The sequence below is a fragment of the Balaenoptera borealis genome (genome assembly GCF_965194805.1).
Source record: "Balaenoptera borealis genome assembly, chromosome: 7".
Taxonomy (NCBI): Eukaryota; Metazoa; Chordata; class Mammalia; order Artiodactyla; family Balaenopteridae; genus Balaenoptera; species Balaenoptera borealis.
This window is the reverse complement of record NC_138864.1, coordinates 6,290,678-6,306,722: the sequence shown is the minus strand read 5'-3', so window position 1 is coordinate 6,306,722 and position 16,045 is coordinate 6,290,678. Positions and strand designations below refer to the sequence as shown.

Sequence of the window (16,045 nt, the reverse complement as noted above, 5' to 3'; positions counted from 1 at the left end):
AGGTCATTCCACAGTGGCCTGCGGGGCAGAAAGAGGATGCATGTTGCTCTAGAGAATGGTGCTGAGGCGTCGCGGGGAGCGCGCTGCAGAGGATGTGGGCTTTTGCTGCCCCCGTCCTCTTTCCTGTAGGCAGAGAAACCAGTGAACAGCCCCCCTCCCACCCCCACCGGGTCGTAAGCCCCGTGGGGCAGGCCTGTACCTCCCCCCATCTGCTCACGATGGCTCCCGAGCCTAGCACTGGCCTGGCCCCCGTGTGCCCTGCACGAGCATCTCGGAGCTTTGCAAAGAGAGCCTCCGGCTGCCGGACCGCTTACTCCACTGCTGTCAGCTTTGCCATCCAGGATTGGGCATGGCAGCCAGAGGGGGTGGCCTCCAGGGCCTTCAAGAGAAACAGACAAGGCCATGAGTCAAAAAGGAAACCAGCCCTTAGCATAGCCCTCATGGATGTGCCGCGTTGTGTCTCATTTCAGCACTGGCAGCTGCCGCTGGGCCGGAGGTTCCGCTCTTTGAAGATGTGGTTTGTTTTTAGGATGTACGGAGTCAAGGGACTGCAGGCCTATATCCGCAAGGTGAGTTTGTTTTCATTATTTATCCGGGTGACATTAGGGAGGTCTTAGACTTTAGAAAGGAAGTAAGATGTCTTCATAAACCACTCTAAGGGATACTTTGGGCTGTTGAGAGTAGGGCATTTGTAAGATGCTCAATGCACGATTCTGGGTCTTTTAGACACTTTCACGGGGACTGAAGGTTATCACTCCCGGAGACTGTCGAAGTGACAGACACTCTTAGCTGCCACCGGAGCCACCGCTGGCCCACAGTGAGGTCCAGTCCTCAATGGCGGTAATGAGGATGCAGTAGGTTTTTCTCCAGGAAACTGCCAGAATGGGAGAGATTGGGCTGGGTGGGTGGGATGCCCTCCAGCTCGGCAGTTCTCCAACACACCCCCGGCCAGAAGCACGTGCACGACCTTGGTCTCTCGGAGTGGGTTTCAGCAACCTCTATTTAGCAAGCAAACAGGTGGCTGTGATGTACGCTAAAATGTGAGAACCTTGGATCGACTCTAAGCCCCACGACCCTGCTTTGTTTTTTAAAATTTTATTGAAGTGTAGTTGATTTACAATGTTGTGTTAGTTTCAGGTGCACAGCGAAGTGATTCAGTTATACGTATATATCTATTCTTTTTTCAGATTCTCTTCCATTATAAGTTATTACAAGATACTGAGTAGAGTTCCCTGTGCTGTACAGTAGGACCTTCTTGTTTATTTTATATAGAGTAGTGTGTATACCCTGCTTTATTATTTTTTTTAACAATCGAGGACACTGAGTCCAGAGGAGGTCTGCTCCCTTAACTGGCTGCAGAAGGCCTGCCAATTTCCAGCCGGGCGCTCCCATCCTGCCGTCCTTCCTCACCTGTGGACCCACCTTGGTGGACAGAGGTCCTCAGACATCACGGGGACGGGGCAGCCTGCAGTGTCTCATTCTGGCGACAGTGCAGCTTCGGGCGGTGGAGGGGCGGCCCCAGGCCCCTCCCCTGCGACAGGGCACGTGGCAATGGGCAGGGGCTCCTGCGGTGCCGCACACACAAGCATCCATCTGTCTTACGAGGCTGCTCTGGGGGCCATAAAGCGCCTGGAGGCTCTCCGTGCGGAAGAGAACTAGGAGGGGCGTGTGCATGAGTTCACGAGTTCTCCCCCACTGCAGGACCTGTGCTCAAAATTAATGACGGTGCAGCTGCTCTGGGGAGAGAAGGCAAAACCCAGGTGGTTTATCTCGCCACGATGATTCCAGCTGGAACCTCAGGGGAAGCTGGGTGTGATCACATCTCTGCTTCCTGAAAAGCCCTGCAAGCCTCCCTGAGAGGCACCGGCCCTGCCTTCCCAGGAGGGGACTGAGTGGCCGGAGCCCCATACACCCCGGCAGATGGGCGGCTCCTCAGGACCCAGCTCGAGGGGACCCCTGCCAGTACAGTCTCTGGAGCCCTCTAGGTCGTCCCGGGCCCAGGGGCCACTCATTCAAACGGCGTGTCTGTCCCAACACTTGGAGCAGCACGATCTCTGCTCAGGTGCTCCCAGGACCCCTGCCAGTGACCCCACGCTGGATACCGGGGTTTAGGACGTGCTCCATGTGTGCCGAGACCCAGGCGAGCTGGCTCTCCGATCACATACTGTGTGAATCAGCGTTTGGTTTCTGTAAACATCGAGGCGTTTAGTAAGGGGGTGGGTTCAGGGGGAGCAGGCAGCCCTGGACAGGTGAGGTTCTCACCTCCGGTGGCAGGTGCTGTGGAGTAACAAACGGCGGCAGACCTGGAGCTCTGGTATCAGCATCAGCCTCGGTCTCCTGGTCTGCAGAATGGGCGTGATTGTGGTGTCCTTCCCTGTGTCGCGGGTCAGCACGACAGCAGGATGGTGAAGTGCTCGGCGCCCCAGCCAACGTCGGCCACTGTTTCTCTTCTGGAATGTTTAAACCCCTCTTGACAACATTTATCCTAAAATTATAAAAGATTATTTGGTGGGATGAAAACGGTCCCCTGCGCAGAAGATGACAAGGGGTGTTTTTCTGAAGACTTCAGCCCTTTTCTCCTGGTAGCCAGTTTCTCAACCTGCACGGGGACAGCTGGGGAGTGGGTGACATCAGTGCTGAAGAAAATGGCTAAAGCTTATCAATGAATTATATTAGACGTGCGGCCTAATATGGTTTTCTAGGTGGCTAAGCTCTGAACCAAGTGGTGATGAGAAACTCAGACAGGTGTCCCTTCCCTTTGCAGCACGTCCAGCTGTCCCACGAATTCGAGGCCTTGGTGCACCAGGACCCCCGCTTTGAAATCTGTGCAGAAGTCACTCTGGGGCTGGTCTGTTTCCGGCTAAAGGTACGTCTAAGTCAACTTAGTCGTCTGCATTTCCTTTGAGTATGACAGAGAGGAAACTCTCATTCATCATGTCCATGTGCCAAAACTCGCCTGAGCTCCCCAGAGACCGTGGATTCCCCCCGAATTTTCCAGCCTGCTGTTCCCACCTCCCTGCCTTGACTTCCCGGGACACCTACTCTTCTCACTGGTGCTCAGACTTCTTGCCTGTGTAGACCCGGCCCGAGGATGCTTGCCATCTTCTCTATCCATCCATCCCTGCCACTGGAACCCTCCAAGGACGGACCCAACCACGGGCTCACTGGTCCGAGCATGGTCCCCAGACAAGCATGGGCCTCACCTGGGAGCCTGTGAGAAGCCAGTCTTGGGCCCACCCGGGACCCGCTGACCCCTACATGACCCTCAGGCTGCTGGTGCGCACGCAGGGGCTGGAGGAGCGCTGGTCCCTGGGGCTCGGTTATTCTCTTGCCTGAGGGCCTCAGCCACCTTTGCTGGGAATCATGACCACATTGCTCCAAAGACCCCAAGAGGAGCTGCACGCACAGGCCCCTTAGTAACCTGCCCTGTGTGAGGGAAGCCGGGTTGGGGCCTAGCGCCCTGCCTGCTCTCTGGCTGGCTTTCTGTTTGCAGAGTTGACGCCACCCACAGGCCTTCTTGTCCGAATCCACAAAGGGCAGCAGGAGAAGGGGCCATGGGCTCAGTCGCCTTGGCAAGGCGCTGCCCATCCAAACATGGCCCTTGGTTCCCCCTTTCCCTTCCCCTCTGTGATTCTTGGGGCTTTGAAGGCTGGCAGGAACCAGCCATGGAAAAGCCTGGAAGCAGGAGAGGGAGAGCAGAGTCCTGACACAAGAGCTGGCAGGGAGACGTGAGGTCCTTGCAGCGCGTCACTCAGAGACACCTGAGCACAGGTGTGCGGAGGCTGGCGCAAGGTCCCTGGGGTGACCGGATGGGGCAGTTCAGTCCGCGCTGGCGTTGGTGGCAAGTGTGCTTTGACTTGCTCGCCATCGATCAGTTGTTTTGTTTCTACTGCCAGTGTTCCTGTAGGATTTACATTCTTTAATTTTTAGCCATTTTATTGAGATATAATCCACGTGCCATACACTTTGTCCATATAAAGTATACATTTCAATGATTTTCAGCCTATCCACGGGGTTGCATAGCCTTCACAACAATCTAACTTCAGAACATCTTCATTTTCCCCCAAAGAGAGCTCACACCCACCAGCAGTCGCCCCAGCCCCCGTCCTTCGGGCCACGGACCCATTTCCTGTCCCTGTGGACCTGTCTGCTCTGGACAGTCATGTCCATGGGCTCGTCAATATGCTGCCTTTTGTGACCGGCTTCTTTCACTGAGCGTAATGTTGTCAAAGTCAAGACTTTTATTTTCTCCTGCTCATTTACGAGGGCACCAAAGCCGCCTGTGTGTGCCCTGCCCACTCTTCTCCTGGGCAGCATGGTGTGCCCTCCCGCCCAGGAAGCCCTGGGGCTTTTCAGAAAGCAAAACATATCTTTTGTGAAACTTGTTACTTCCATTCTACGAATCCAGTTTCTTCTCAGGGAGGAAGTTATCCAGGCGTCATGGCTCACTTTTCTGCCCCCCACATCTGCTATCTTGTTATTTTATTCTTCGCCCCGTGGCTGCCCATTCTGGATGTCAAGTCCTCTCCATCATCCATGGCTCAACATGTGCGTGGTCTTTATTTGACCTGAAGTGGATAAGCTGTTGCCATGGCACCAATTTCCTTCCCCCGCCTCATCTCAGCCAGCCTCCCTGATCCCACTCTGCACCTGCTCAGTCCGTCTTTGCTGTTGCTTCTGTTGTTACTTCTCAGATGGATTTCTCTGTCTGGCTCTTTGCCTCTATCTCGTAGAAAATATATCTTGTCCAATCCATTTGAAAATGGCAAGCAAAGTTTTCCTAAGTGACTTGCTTTTATTTCCGACATACGTAATTTTCAGGTGTTTGCTCTTCTGTTAAGTCTTCCTGGTGAAATTCCATCCTTTCATACCATCGTTTCTTCCTTCTCATCCTCAACCTCAAGCAGGTCCAGCTCTGTCTGGACCTGGTGCACGTCAGCAGTTTCTGAGTGGCCTTTGGCCCATGCACTGTCCACGGGACATCAGCTGGAGCCCCGTGCAGGCCATCAGCCAGCGGCCGGGAGGCCCTGCATGGACACAAGGCCGGTGTCCAGCATCCGGCCGACCAGGACACTTCCCTTCCTGCCATCCTCCCTGCCCTTGAGACAGAGCAAGAACAAGAACAGTGTAATCCACTGAGGGTCACATGACTCAGGACCCTGGGCCCCACTTCCAGGCCCTTCTGCAACAACTAGAAGGCGCGTGGGGGTGGAGTCACTGCCTGGAAACAGAATGAAGACCGAGAGGGCTGGGGGCAACTACAAGGAGTAACGGGACGGACCAGGCAGGAGAGGGACGGCTCCCAGGTCTGTGTGACACGCACCTCCCATCTGGCCCGGTTAGTGTGAGGCGTGGGCCCCCAGTCTCCCTGCCCAAGGCTGCTGGGCTGCTCCTTTCCAGAGGCGGGTCCACCAGTGGTCCCTTGGTCCATAGTTCATGGGCAGTTTTCCCAGATCCTAGCAAGAAGTTGACTATTACGCTTCATTTTCCATACAGTTAAGTCCCCTACCTAGGAACAAGTTCTGTTCAGAGAGCACATTCGTAAGTCCAGTTTGATCGTAAGTCTGACGAAGTTAGCCTAGGTACCCAACTAACACACTTGGCTGTATACCGCTGCTCTTAGGCTTGCTTTCAGACATCCTGGGCTTGAAATAAAGATACTGTACTACTGTACTCTGTACAGTACTGTACAGTAAAGTACACAGAAGCACAACCACTTGTAGAGGATGCACGCACTTGACGATATACGTGAGACACATGAACTAACTTACGAGATTGGACATGCACGGTTGCCTCTTTGAAAGTTCGTATGCAGGGGACTTACTGTACTGTTGAGAATTCTTCTGAATGTTTCTCTTCACTGGTGCCATTAAACAGTTCTTCTCTTTAAGCTCATCAATTTGTAGATAACATGTCTAGGAATCTTCATTTTTTCTTTAAAAACCTGGATCACGGAAGGCTCGTCTTTCGACAGCACACTAGAACATGAAGAAGTTGTCTTGTGGGAGGGCTGCCGTCTTTCAGGGCCACGTAACGATCACTTAGTTGAATTTTCTACCATTGCAGACGAAAGGCCAGCGGTGAGGTGGCTCCCTCACTGATCTGGGGCTGTGTGTCACCCAATGCTGGCCTCACTTGGTGGTGAGTGTTTGGGTCCCCACAGACCCGAGTACCGCCCCTCTCTCTCAATCCCTGCAGGGCTCCAACAAACTGAACGAAGCTCTTCTGGAAAGAATAAACAGTGCCAGGAAAATCCACTTGGTTCCCTGTCACCTGAGAGGCCAGTTCGTGCTGCGTTTTGCCGTCTGTTCACGCACAGTGGAGTCGGCCCACGTGCGGCTGGCCTGGGAGCACATCCGAGGGCTGGCGACCGAGCTGCTGGGAGCACAGAGGGAGGAAAAGGCGGGTAAGCCGTGCTGCGGGGGCCAGATTTCCTCCACCACATAAAGAGGGGGATAAACGCAGGCCCTATCGGGACTTCCCTGGTGGTCCAGCGGTTAGGACTCCACACTTCCATTTCAGTGGGCACGGGTTCGATCCCTGTTAGTTGGGGAACTAAGATCCCACATGCCGCACAGTGCGGTCAAAAACTAAATAAAATAAAATAAAATACTCTCCATTAAAAAAGAAAAAAACAACAACCAGGCCCTGTCTGGTCCGGAGAAGTGGAGGGAACATAGCCTGTAGTGAACCTGTAGTAACTTTGATAGATTTCTGCTTTGTATTCTTTTATTCAAGACCGTCAATCACATAGGCCTATGATTTCCCCTCAGCTTTCTTCAGTTTGCACTGAGGCAACTTACGATCACAACACGCTTATACATTAAACTGGCAAATGGTAGATAACTGAAAATGAATGAAAACATTCAAAAAGGAATTTGACATGACTGCTGGTTTGCTGTCAGGAAAGACCAAATTCATGACGGTTCAGAGAAAGGAAATGTCTAGAATACTGGGCATCAGTTACAGGAACCCTGAAGACAGCGGGCAGGTGACTTCTAAGGAAAATATCTGCACAAACACGGTGTTGGCAACAGGTTGGAATGATGTCTATTGAACCATAAGAGTCTTCAGAGCCTCGGCATTAAGCTATTTTAGGAATCACTCCCCTAGAGTTTGTCCACCGTCTTGCTTTCTGTCTTTTTGCCTTTCGCCCCACTTGGAGGAGGCAGGTGGTGGGAGCTTCTGACTCTCTTTCTCTCTATTCCTGCTCACTGCCCATCTGTCGTCACCCACGGGGGATGCAGAACCTAAGTGTGCAATGGGATTAGTCTACTGACTGCATGCAACTTGATCTTCTGGGCTCTTAATTTTGACTGTGAATATTTGAGATACTCCAGTGCTCAAAAAAATCAAAAGTTAAATACTGTTACATTTATGTGAGAGGTCCATCCAGCCTTCTGACCTGTGAGGTCAGAGACCCACCTCCTCTGTCAGGACAGGTCCTGAAACACCAGGTCCTTCTCCTGGCTTGGCAAAGCCCTTTCCTAAAGGTCGGATGGTCGTAACCTTGGGGGCCACCCTTCCCAGAGCAATGCCACAGTTACAGCTTGAGCAGCTCTGAAAGGTGTTGGGGAGAGGCCCATAGTTCCAGATTATTCCACTCCTCCGCAATAAGCATGGGTGTGTGTGGTGGGTGTGTGTGTGGGGGGAGGGGAATAAGATATATTCAAAACAAAATCACATCAGGCAAACACTCCAGAGGAATATTTCTGTAGCCCTATGTTTGTGTATCTCATCATATCTTATTCCCATATGCCCCAAACAACACAGAAAGAGACTGTAGCTCAGAAAAATGATCAGAAACAGAGGCACGTTTCCAACAGAAGTCACAATTACTGTGGAGTCACTATACTTGCTATCAATTCCAAAGCTAAAAACAAAAGGATTTAATTTTTTAAAAATGTAGGATACAATAGTAAATCACAATGCGTGTGTGTTGTTTTGGTCCGATTAATTAGAGTGATGAAAATCTTAATACCTTGGTTTTATTGTGCTTATGTAAGGTTATATGAAATCCAGTGGTCATAGTTCTGAGAGAAAGAAGGAACTATTTCTATTTGACAAAAGGTAGGAAATTGGACCAAGATTCTAGTTGACATGAATAAAATGTATCATAGAGAAGCCAGATTGGCAATAAAAACTCATTTCTTCCAGTTCAAACTCTTTTCCATTGTACAGTTGGAGAAAGAGTATACTCCTTCTCTGTGTTCAAATGAGGAATATACAAAGTTCTGATTTTTACACTTTGTGTGTGTGTGTGTGCAATTACACTATTTTATTTAGTATTTTAAAATTAGGTGTTATTTGCTTCATTGTTAAAGGTACATGCTTGGAGAAAACGGAAAAGATGATAATGAGTATTTTGGCCAAGTTTACCCACAGTAGCCTGACTCAATCAACCAGTTAGTTGAATCCTTTAAAAATCACTTTTTTAATGTGATATATAACCTATTATATATATATTACTTTATTACAGCATGATCAAACTAATCTATTCAATCATTTAGCCAGTAAACATCCATTCTGCCAGGAATTGTGCAAAATCTGGGGGAAATAAAGATGAATAAGAGTCTGATGGAGATGGAGATGGTCGCAGTAACCACTGCTACAGCTTTGATGAATGCAGTGACAAACGTTTTCTCTCCACGTCCTCTGGACACAGTCTAAGCTGTTCTCTCGTTTAGCAGCTTGTCCTCTTCTAGCAGTACATTATACAGTGCCTAAAAGAGACATAAGCACATATTAAGAGCTCAGTAAACAATTAAAAATATTTAACTTAATTTTCGTTTTATTTTGTGTTATGTACAGTGCTAAGTCTTCCAAATGTTTATTGCATGTAATCAGTGTTGTTCTGGTAAAAGCCTCTCCCGGGGGAAGAGAGCCTGATTTGTAGCGTCTGCTGATCTCAGTGGCAGAAATGAGTTTTACATTTTTTTGAATACAGCCATATATTCATGTTCTTTTCTTTCCCTGGAGAGATCAAAAGTTGAAGTGATCTGAATACTGGAATGAGAGGAAAAGATGTATCATCCCAGCTCCATGGAAGCAAGTCTGAATGTGCCCCATGCTTCTTTCTCCAAAGTTATCCAGAAAGAACCTCGTGATTACATCTGTTCAGCCTCTCACCAATGAAGAAATATTTGCTATAAGTTAACCCCAGTGGATATAGCTTTTATTCATTATTTGGCTGTGACTTTTGTTGATTAAAAAATCATCAGTTTCTGTGCCCCTGAAGTTGTCAGTGGTGGTAAAGTCTTATTGAAATATTTTCCGGGGCGATCTATAATTATGGGACTTGAGATTATATCCATGGTCTTTAAATTGTTCTGTCATGTGACTTAATGCTTAATAAACAACGTGAAGTGTAACGGTAATTGTGTCTGGTAAGCATCCTGTTCCACATTGTAGCAAATTGATTGTTTCAAAACAGCCAACAATGCGGCATTCTTGGATTTTTTTTTTTTTTTTTGCGGATTCTTTTTTTTTTTTTTAAAGATTGATTGATTGATTGATTGCTATGTTGGGTCTTCGTTTCTGTGTGAGGGCTTTCTCTAGTTGCAGCGAGCGGGGGCCACTCTTCATCGCGGTGCGCGGGCCTCTCACTGTCCTGGCCTCTCTTGTTGCGGAGCACGGGCTCCAGACGCGCAGGCTCAGTAGTTGTGGCTCACGGGCCTAGTTGCTCCGCGGCATGTGGGATCTTCCCAGACCAGGGCTCGAACCCGTGTCCGCTGCATTGGCAGGCAAATTCTCAACCACTGCGCCACCAGGGAAGCCCCCTTGGATATTTTTAAACAGTATTCATTTAGTCAACAAATGTTTATGGAGTGCCTAGTATATGTCAGGCACTCTTCTTGTTGCAATAACAACACACAAGTTTTATATGGAGATGACTCCAACTTCTAAAGAAATGAATTCAGAACCAAGACATAGCCAGAGACCAAGTTCTGCTGGCGTGATGGGAAAGACTTGTGGAGCCTTGGTTTCTTCATCTGATCAGTCCACCTGTCCTGTGGTATCATGACTAATAAACACCTGAAGACGCTCTTTACACATAAATACCAAGAAGTTGCAGTTTTTATCCAAACAACCAATCTTTATTTGAAATCATTTTTGTTCTTAGAAACGTGTATTTTAATCCCAGGACTAGTTCTTGTCATTTGGAGACTACAGAATTATCAAAAGCACTCTCAGAACGGGTCCTTGGATTATTTATATGGATATTTGAATTTCAAAGACCTCTGTTATCTATGTGATGTAAAGATCTGTTTTTCGGAAATCTGGAAATATGTCAGATGCCATGTGGTCCCCATCTCCTTTGGTCAGGTGGTTTGTTCTCTACCCATCAGTGGAGCAGACCTGACCTCCAGCACGGTGCGGGGATGTGGGACGGGCCACTGGGACCCACTGGGCCCACCGCATTAGCAGCTGTAGAAGGCCGAGCGATCAGACCCCTGCGTCGGGGCTGAGGTGCCTGCATTTTACAGTGAGGTTGCCTGCACCTGAGTGTGCTCTTGCGTTGAGGTTGTTGCAGGGCCCCCAGATGGGGCCACAGAGTCACCAGCGCAGCCCTCAGCCTTGTGGGAGCAGCTCCACCCAGCCCATCCGCAAATGCACTTTGGAAAGGTGACCGAGATTTAGTTCGAGGCAGGAGACCAGGCGGCAGATGACAGTAGGTGTGCTGCTGGGAGATGTGTACAGACAGGCGGCAGGAAGTTAGCTGAGTGATGAAGAGCCCCCCTCTGAACGGGCTGGATCACTTCGTCGGGGATTCTCAGACATCAGCTCCGGTGTAGACCCAGCAGCGATAGAAGCTTGCCCGACCTCTGGCTCATTTCTAGGTAACTCATGACAATTCACCCCACCTCCAGACCTCTCTAGGCATCTCCATAACATAGCGATCAGACCCCAAACCACCCAGCCTAGAAACAGGAGGACATACTTCCCCCCAGTTTATTTAACACACATCCTCATGCCATGTGTTCTATGCCAGGTACCGTTGTAAATATTTGTAATATTAACTTATTTAATACTTATTTTAAGGTCCTCAACTATTATTCCCATTTTACAGATGAGGAAACTGAGACATCAAGAGGCCTAGTGACTTGTCCGCATGAGGACTGGAATGCGGCACCCTTCCCCACCCCCCTCTGCTGTCAAGTGGGCTGTCTGCTCCCTGGGAGGAGCCTTTTCTCAGTATAACTGGCAGTGAGGACATTCACTCCCTTCTGGCAGAATCCCACCTTCGCCTCCCAGGGTAGAGTCCTGGACCCTGACCCTAACCAGACAATCCCCAAATAGCCCAATGGGGGGAAGTTTTTGACGCTCTGGATTACGCAGCCTAATCCATCTGTACAGCGCCTTCATCTAAACCTATATTCAATCTAGTGTCACGATGTAGCACACAGACCACCGCTGGTACTGGAACCAGATAGCATCTCCCGATAACGGGCACCTCCAGTTAGTGCTGGGAAAATCCCAGATCAATCTGGACACAACTAACCTCTTGACACCAAGAAAACAGTTTTTACTTATGACACTTCTGACACCAGATGAAAGGGTTTTCTCTCCTGGCACCAAAAACATGGAGTCTTTTCTAACATCATTTCTCCATCTGTCTGACAGCACCTGCCTGGAGTGAGTGTCCTACTGCACAGGTTAAAGGCTTGGTCCCACAAGACACTCTCACCTCACCACAAGCCCGGGACCTCCTGTACTCCTGACTGACCCGCTATAGACTGGGGGTTCCCATCATGCCCTCATCAGGGTCTACAATTTGCCAGAACAGATCACAGAACTCAGGAAGTCACTTTGCTTACGTTTACCAGTTTATTATGAAGGATACAACTCAGGAACAGCCAGAGAGAAAAGAGGCATAGGGCAGGGCAGGGGGAGGGGGTGCGGAGCTCCCATGCCTTCCCAGAGGGCACCACTCTCCAAGCAGCCTGATGTGCTCACCAATCTGTGCTCCAAACCCTGTCGATTAGGGATGTTTATGGGGGTTCCAGTAAATCACTGGTTGATTAAATCATTGGCCACTGTGATTCACTCAGTCTCTGGTCCCTCTCCCCTGCTCCGAGGTTGCGGGTGGGATGGGGCTAAATGTTCCAACCCTCTCACCATGGTGACCGCCTCCATCCTTACCCTCTCTAGGGACCTGCCAAGAGTAGCCTCCTTAGAACAAAAGAGGTTCCTGTTACCCACAGATCCCAAGGGATTTAGGAGCTCTGTGTCAGGAACCAGGACACAGACCAAATACATAGTTCTTAGAGTATCGGACCTAAGGGATCTCCTGGAATCATATGCCTCCTCCCTAACATGCAGCAAACAGCCAAACTTCCTGAAACCAGAGACTCTCATTCAGCTGACTCCATGCCAGTCACAAGAGGAACCTGTAGAACAGCCCAGATAAAACGGAGAAGCAGGAATATTACTCAGCCATAAAAAGAATGAAATAATGCCATTTGCAGCAACATGGATGGACCTAGAGATCATCATACCGAGTGAAGTAAGTCAGACCGAAAAAGACAAATATCATATGATATCACTTATATGTGGAATCTAGAAAGACGATACAAATGAACTTATTTACAAAATAGAAACAGACTCACAGACTTCCAAAACAAACTTGTGGTTAACAAAGGGTAAAAGTTGGGGGAGGGATAAATTACGAGTTTGGGATTAACATACACACACTACTATAGATAAAGTAGATAACCGACAAGCACCAGGAACTCTATTCAATACTCTGTAATAACCTATATGGGAAAAGAATCTGAAAAAGAATATAACTTAATATAACTGAATCCCTGTGCTGTACACCTGAAAGTAACACAACATTGTAAGTCAACTATACCTCAATATAAAATAAAAATTAAATTAAAAAATAATAAATTTTAAAAAGGAGAGGCAGTTTGTCACTAGGTGGCCCCTTGATCATCACAGGGGAAACAGAGGAAGACCCCAGAGGAAGCAGGTATCAATCATCCATCGACTTCACACCTGTGCCCCTTAACCTGGGAGTCCAACAGACTCAGCAAATTAGCAAGAAATATTGCTGATCTTTTATTCAGAAAGCCTGTTTTTGAGGAAAGGAATGGAAATTGCCACCAATGGAAAAAGCCAATAGATGGCTTTTTGAGCTAAGGATTGTTTTATTGCTTCTGTGAATCATGTAAATCTCCAAATATCAAATCTTTTTTTGCTTTTTTTTTTTTTTTTTTACTGCATTTGATATTGAAATCTATTTCTTTGGTATCTCTGTGTCATTTGCCATCACCTATACTTGTAATAAGTAATAGAAAAAATTAATAAGAAAGCAGTGAGAGTAATTTGCTTGCATAAACTGGATAAATTTGGAACTACCACTTTAGAGAAGGTTGAGTGTGATACAGGCAGAGATGCAAATTGGATGGATCCAAAAACGTCCAGAATGTTGAAGTCAAATTCAGACACCGCCAGAGGTAAGAGATGGCAATATCCCCAGGTGTCACAGAGGAGCCAAGTCACATGAGGAGGGTTAAAACGAAGGATGTCTACTGGGAAAGACACAGAGAGGCCTTACTTGGTAGCTGTCTTCAAATTTTACACTCACTCTGACATGAAGGGTCTTTGTGCCTCCAAAGAGCAAGTGACACAGAGACAGATTTTTCCAACGTGAAAATCAGCCAGTCGTCAAATAGAATGTGTTTTCTTACAGGGCAGTAAATTCTCCACCACTGTGGGTGTTCATTGGTGACAGGAAAGTCAACGGTTGAGAAATGGTGCAGGAAACATCTCCAAGGGACTGAAAACTACAGTACATGACCATTAAGCTCTCTTCTGTATCTGAGATTCCAACAGTCTATGAAAATAAGAGAATCTGGCTAAATTACAAAGTAGAAACACCACCATCAGCATGGGTTATTTTTCAGTGACAAGCTCTAATCTGGGCAACCCATGTTGAGCAAAGGGCTCGCCCGGCGATAACAACTCCCGACACTTGGGCGGTGCTTCTTGGGGGGATACGATTCAACTCACAACATATGGTATCAAACCGGAAGCACCAGAAGTACGGACTCAGGTTGGCAGTGACGCTCTGGAGGAAAACAACCGAAGCAGATGGTTCCTTCCCCACTCTGCCCGCCCCATTTCAGGGGAGGCCCATCTCCCCATTCGCCAGCTCTGTTTATGATGGTGATGCCAGGGGGCCCATCAGAGCCCTCATGGGTCATTCAGTGCAGTCAGGGAAAACCTTTTGCTGGCATTGCACATCTCAGTCACTCCCGGTCCACACACCCCTTACTCCTCCGATGGAGGCAGGAACCCATCCCCTCGGTCCTCCATCCTCATTCTGCCTTCTTCCTTAATGCTGAGTGAGGGAGCTGAAAGGCTGGACATCAGTCAGAGTCTAGCCACACTCAGGAGTCCCACCAAGAAGGAATTTACTCTTGTCCTGTCTGCTTCCACATCCCCTCTACCCCATCCACCTCCTTGGACCTACAAACACACCTCTTTTAAAATTAAAGTGACTCTCCTTGTACACAGGGATGCACATTATTTGGGGCCATAGTCTCCCTCTGCTCAAAAACAAATGAGATCACTGAGGTGTGCATTGGCATTTGTTGGAGACCATGTTTATAATATTCATGAATATGGAAATGAGCAGCCAGCTCCCCGAATCCCTTGCGTGAAGAACTGGCACTCTGTTTGCTGTAAGTGAAAACTTCTTCCCTTTCAGGTTCAAAAATTTCTCCCCAGGAGAAAACAAAACAAAACAACCTATGGTCTCAGAAGGAAAGTTTAAGACCTGCATAGCTCAAGTGCTAAACTCCTACAAATTATGCTAAAGTATTATAACATTATTCTAAAATATCCCGTTTGTAAAAGAAGAAAAAGTCTTGCTATGGCTTAAGGGTTTGACAATAGCAAATAGCATTAATAGTAGCAATAAATATAGCATCACAGCTTCTGTTGAATGTCTGCCATGTGCCAGCTCCTGCTTTGATAATTTAATCATTATATCTCATATTAATCATAACTCTTACGATAGCATCCTGAGTTAGAGATGCTTATTCCTGTTTTATAGATGAGGAGGAAGTTGAAGCTTAGAGAGGGTACGGAATTGAGTTAGATTTTGCCAGCTGCGCAGGAAGAAAAAACTGCCGGATTGGGAAATGCTTTTCTATCAAACACACAAAAGTAAATTGGCAACGCTAGTGTCACTTGTTGGAAAAATTTTAATACTGGCAACAATAAATTTACTTCAGTATGTGAACAATACTCTTAGGAGGATAAGACGGTGGTCTACATGAATTCTCCAAAATGCTATCACTTAATTTTGGTGACAAAAACCCCCAAAATTGCTAATTACCCAAAGAGTATTTATATGGTGATTTCTAAACATACAAGTTAAAAAATAGCTAGCAAGCATACGACTGAGCTGGTCTTGAGATAATGGTTTTCATTTTCATTTTCTTTTATTTTTATTCTGGGTAATTATAATAGTTAGCAAATTAGTTAATAAATTCTGAAGAATTAGAATAAAAAAGTCTTTTATTACCATCTAAGCCAAGAGATTAATTGTAAGCTGTCATTTTCCCTTGTCTATTTTTAAAAACGTATTGTCCAATCATTCCCTTTTTAGTTTGTGCCCATTTTTTAAAATCTTAAAAGAAAGGTCTTAAGAAATGTTTTGCCTCACACTTCTTAGGTCTTGCATTTCAATGTCATGTGCTGTTAATTGCTCCTGGACAGTCATCTTCTCCATGCCCGGTGCCACTCACTTTCCGGGGAAGGGGTACCCACAGGGCCCGGGAGCCAAGGAGAGGAGAAGGCACTGGGGCCTTCTGAGGAATGGCTCCTCCTTTTCCCAGACAGAAGTACTCAGGGGAAAGGTTCTTCCCCAGTCCGGCTCCTCCTTCTCGCTTTAAACAGGGTTGTGTGAGCTGGTTCCCTGGGCTGCTGGGGGCGCCCTTGGGACACGGAGGCGACCAGCCGGGGAGGAAGACGGCAGGGTGACAAGGTGGGAAGACGGTCCTTCGGGACCCTCTCAGGTCACGCCATC

At 47.8% G+C, this 16,045-nt stretch overlaps 1 protein-coding gene across 2 annotated transcripts in view; it reads left to right on the top strand.

Annotated features, from left to right (window-relative positions):
• DDC (dopa decarboxylase) overlaps positions 1-9,377 on the top strand; it is an 82,604-nt gene extending 73,227 nt beyond the window's left edge. For both annotated transcript variants that reach the window (XM_082400526.1, XM_082400527.1), the window contains exons 12-15: positions 471-569; positions 2,765-2,866; positions 6,199-6,406; positions 8,980-9,377. In XM_082400526.1, the coding sequence (XP_082256652.1) occupies positions 471-569; positions 2,765-2,866; positions 6,199-6,406; positions 8,980-8,993 (423 nt within the window). In that variant the 3' untranslated portion in view covers positions 8,994-9,377. The remainder of the gene's footprint in view (positions 1-470; positions 570-2,764; positions 2,867-6,198; positions 6,407-8,979) is intronic.
• The last annotated feature ends 6,668 nt before the right edge of the window (positions 9,378-16,045 follow it).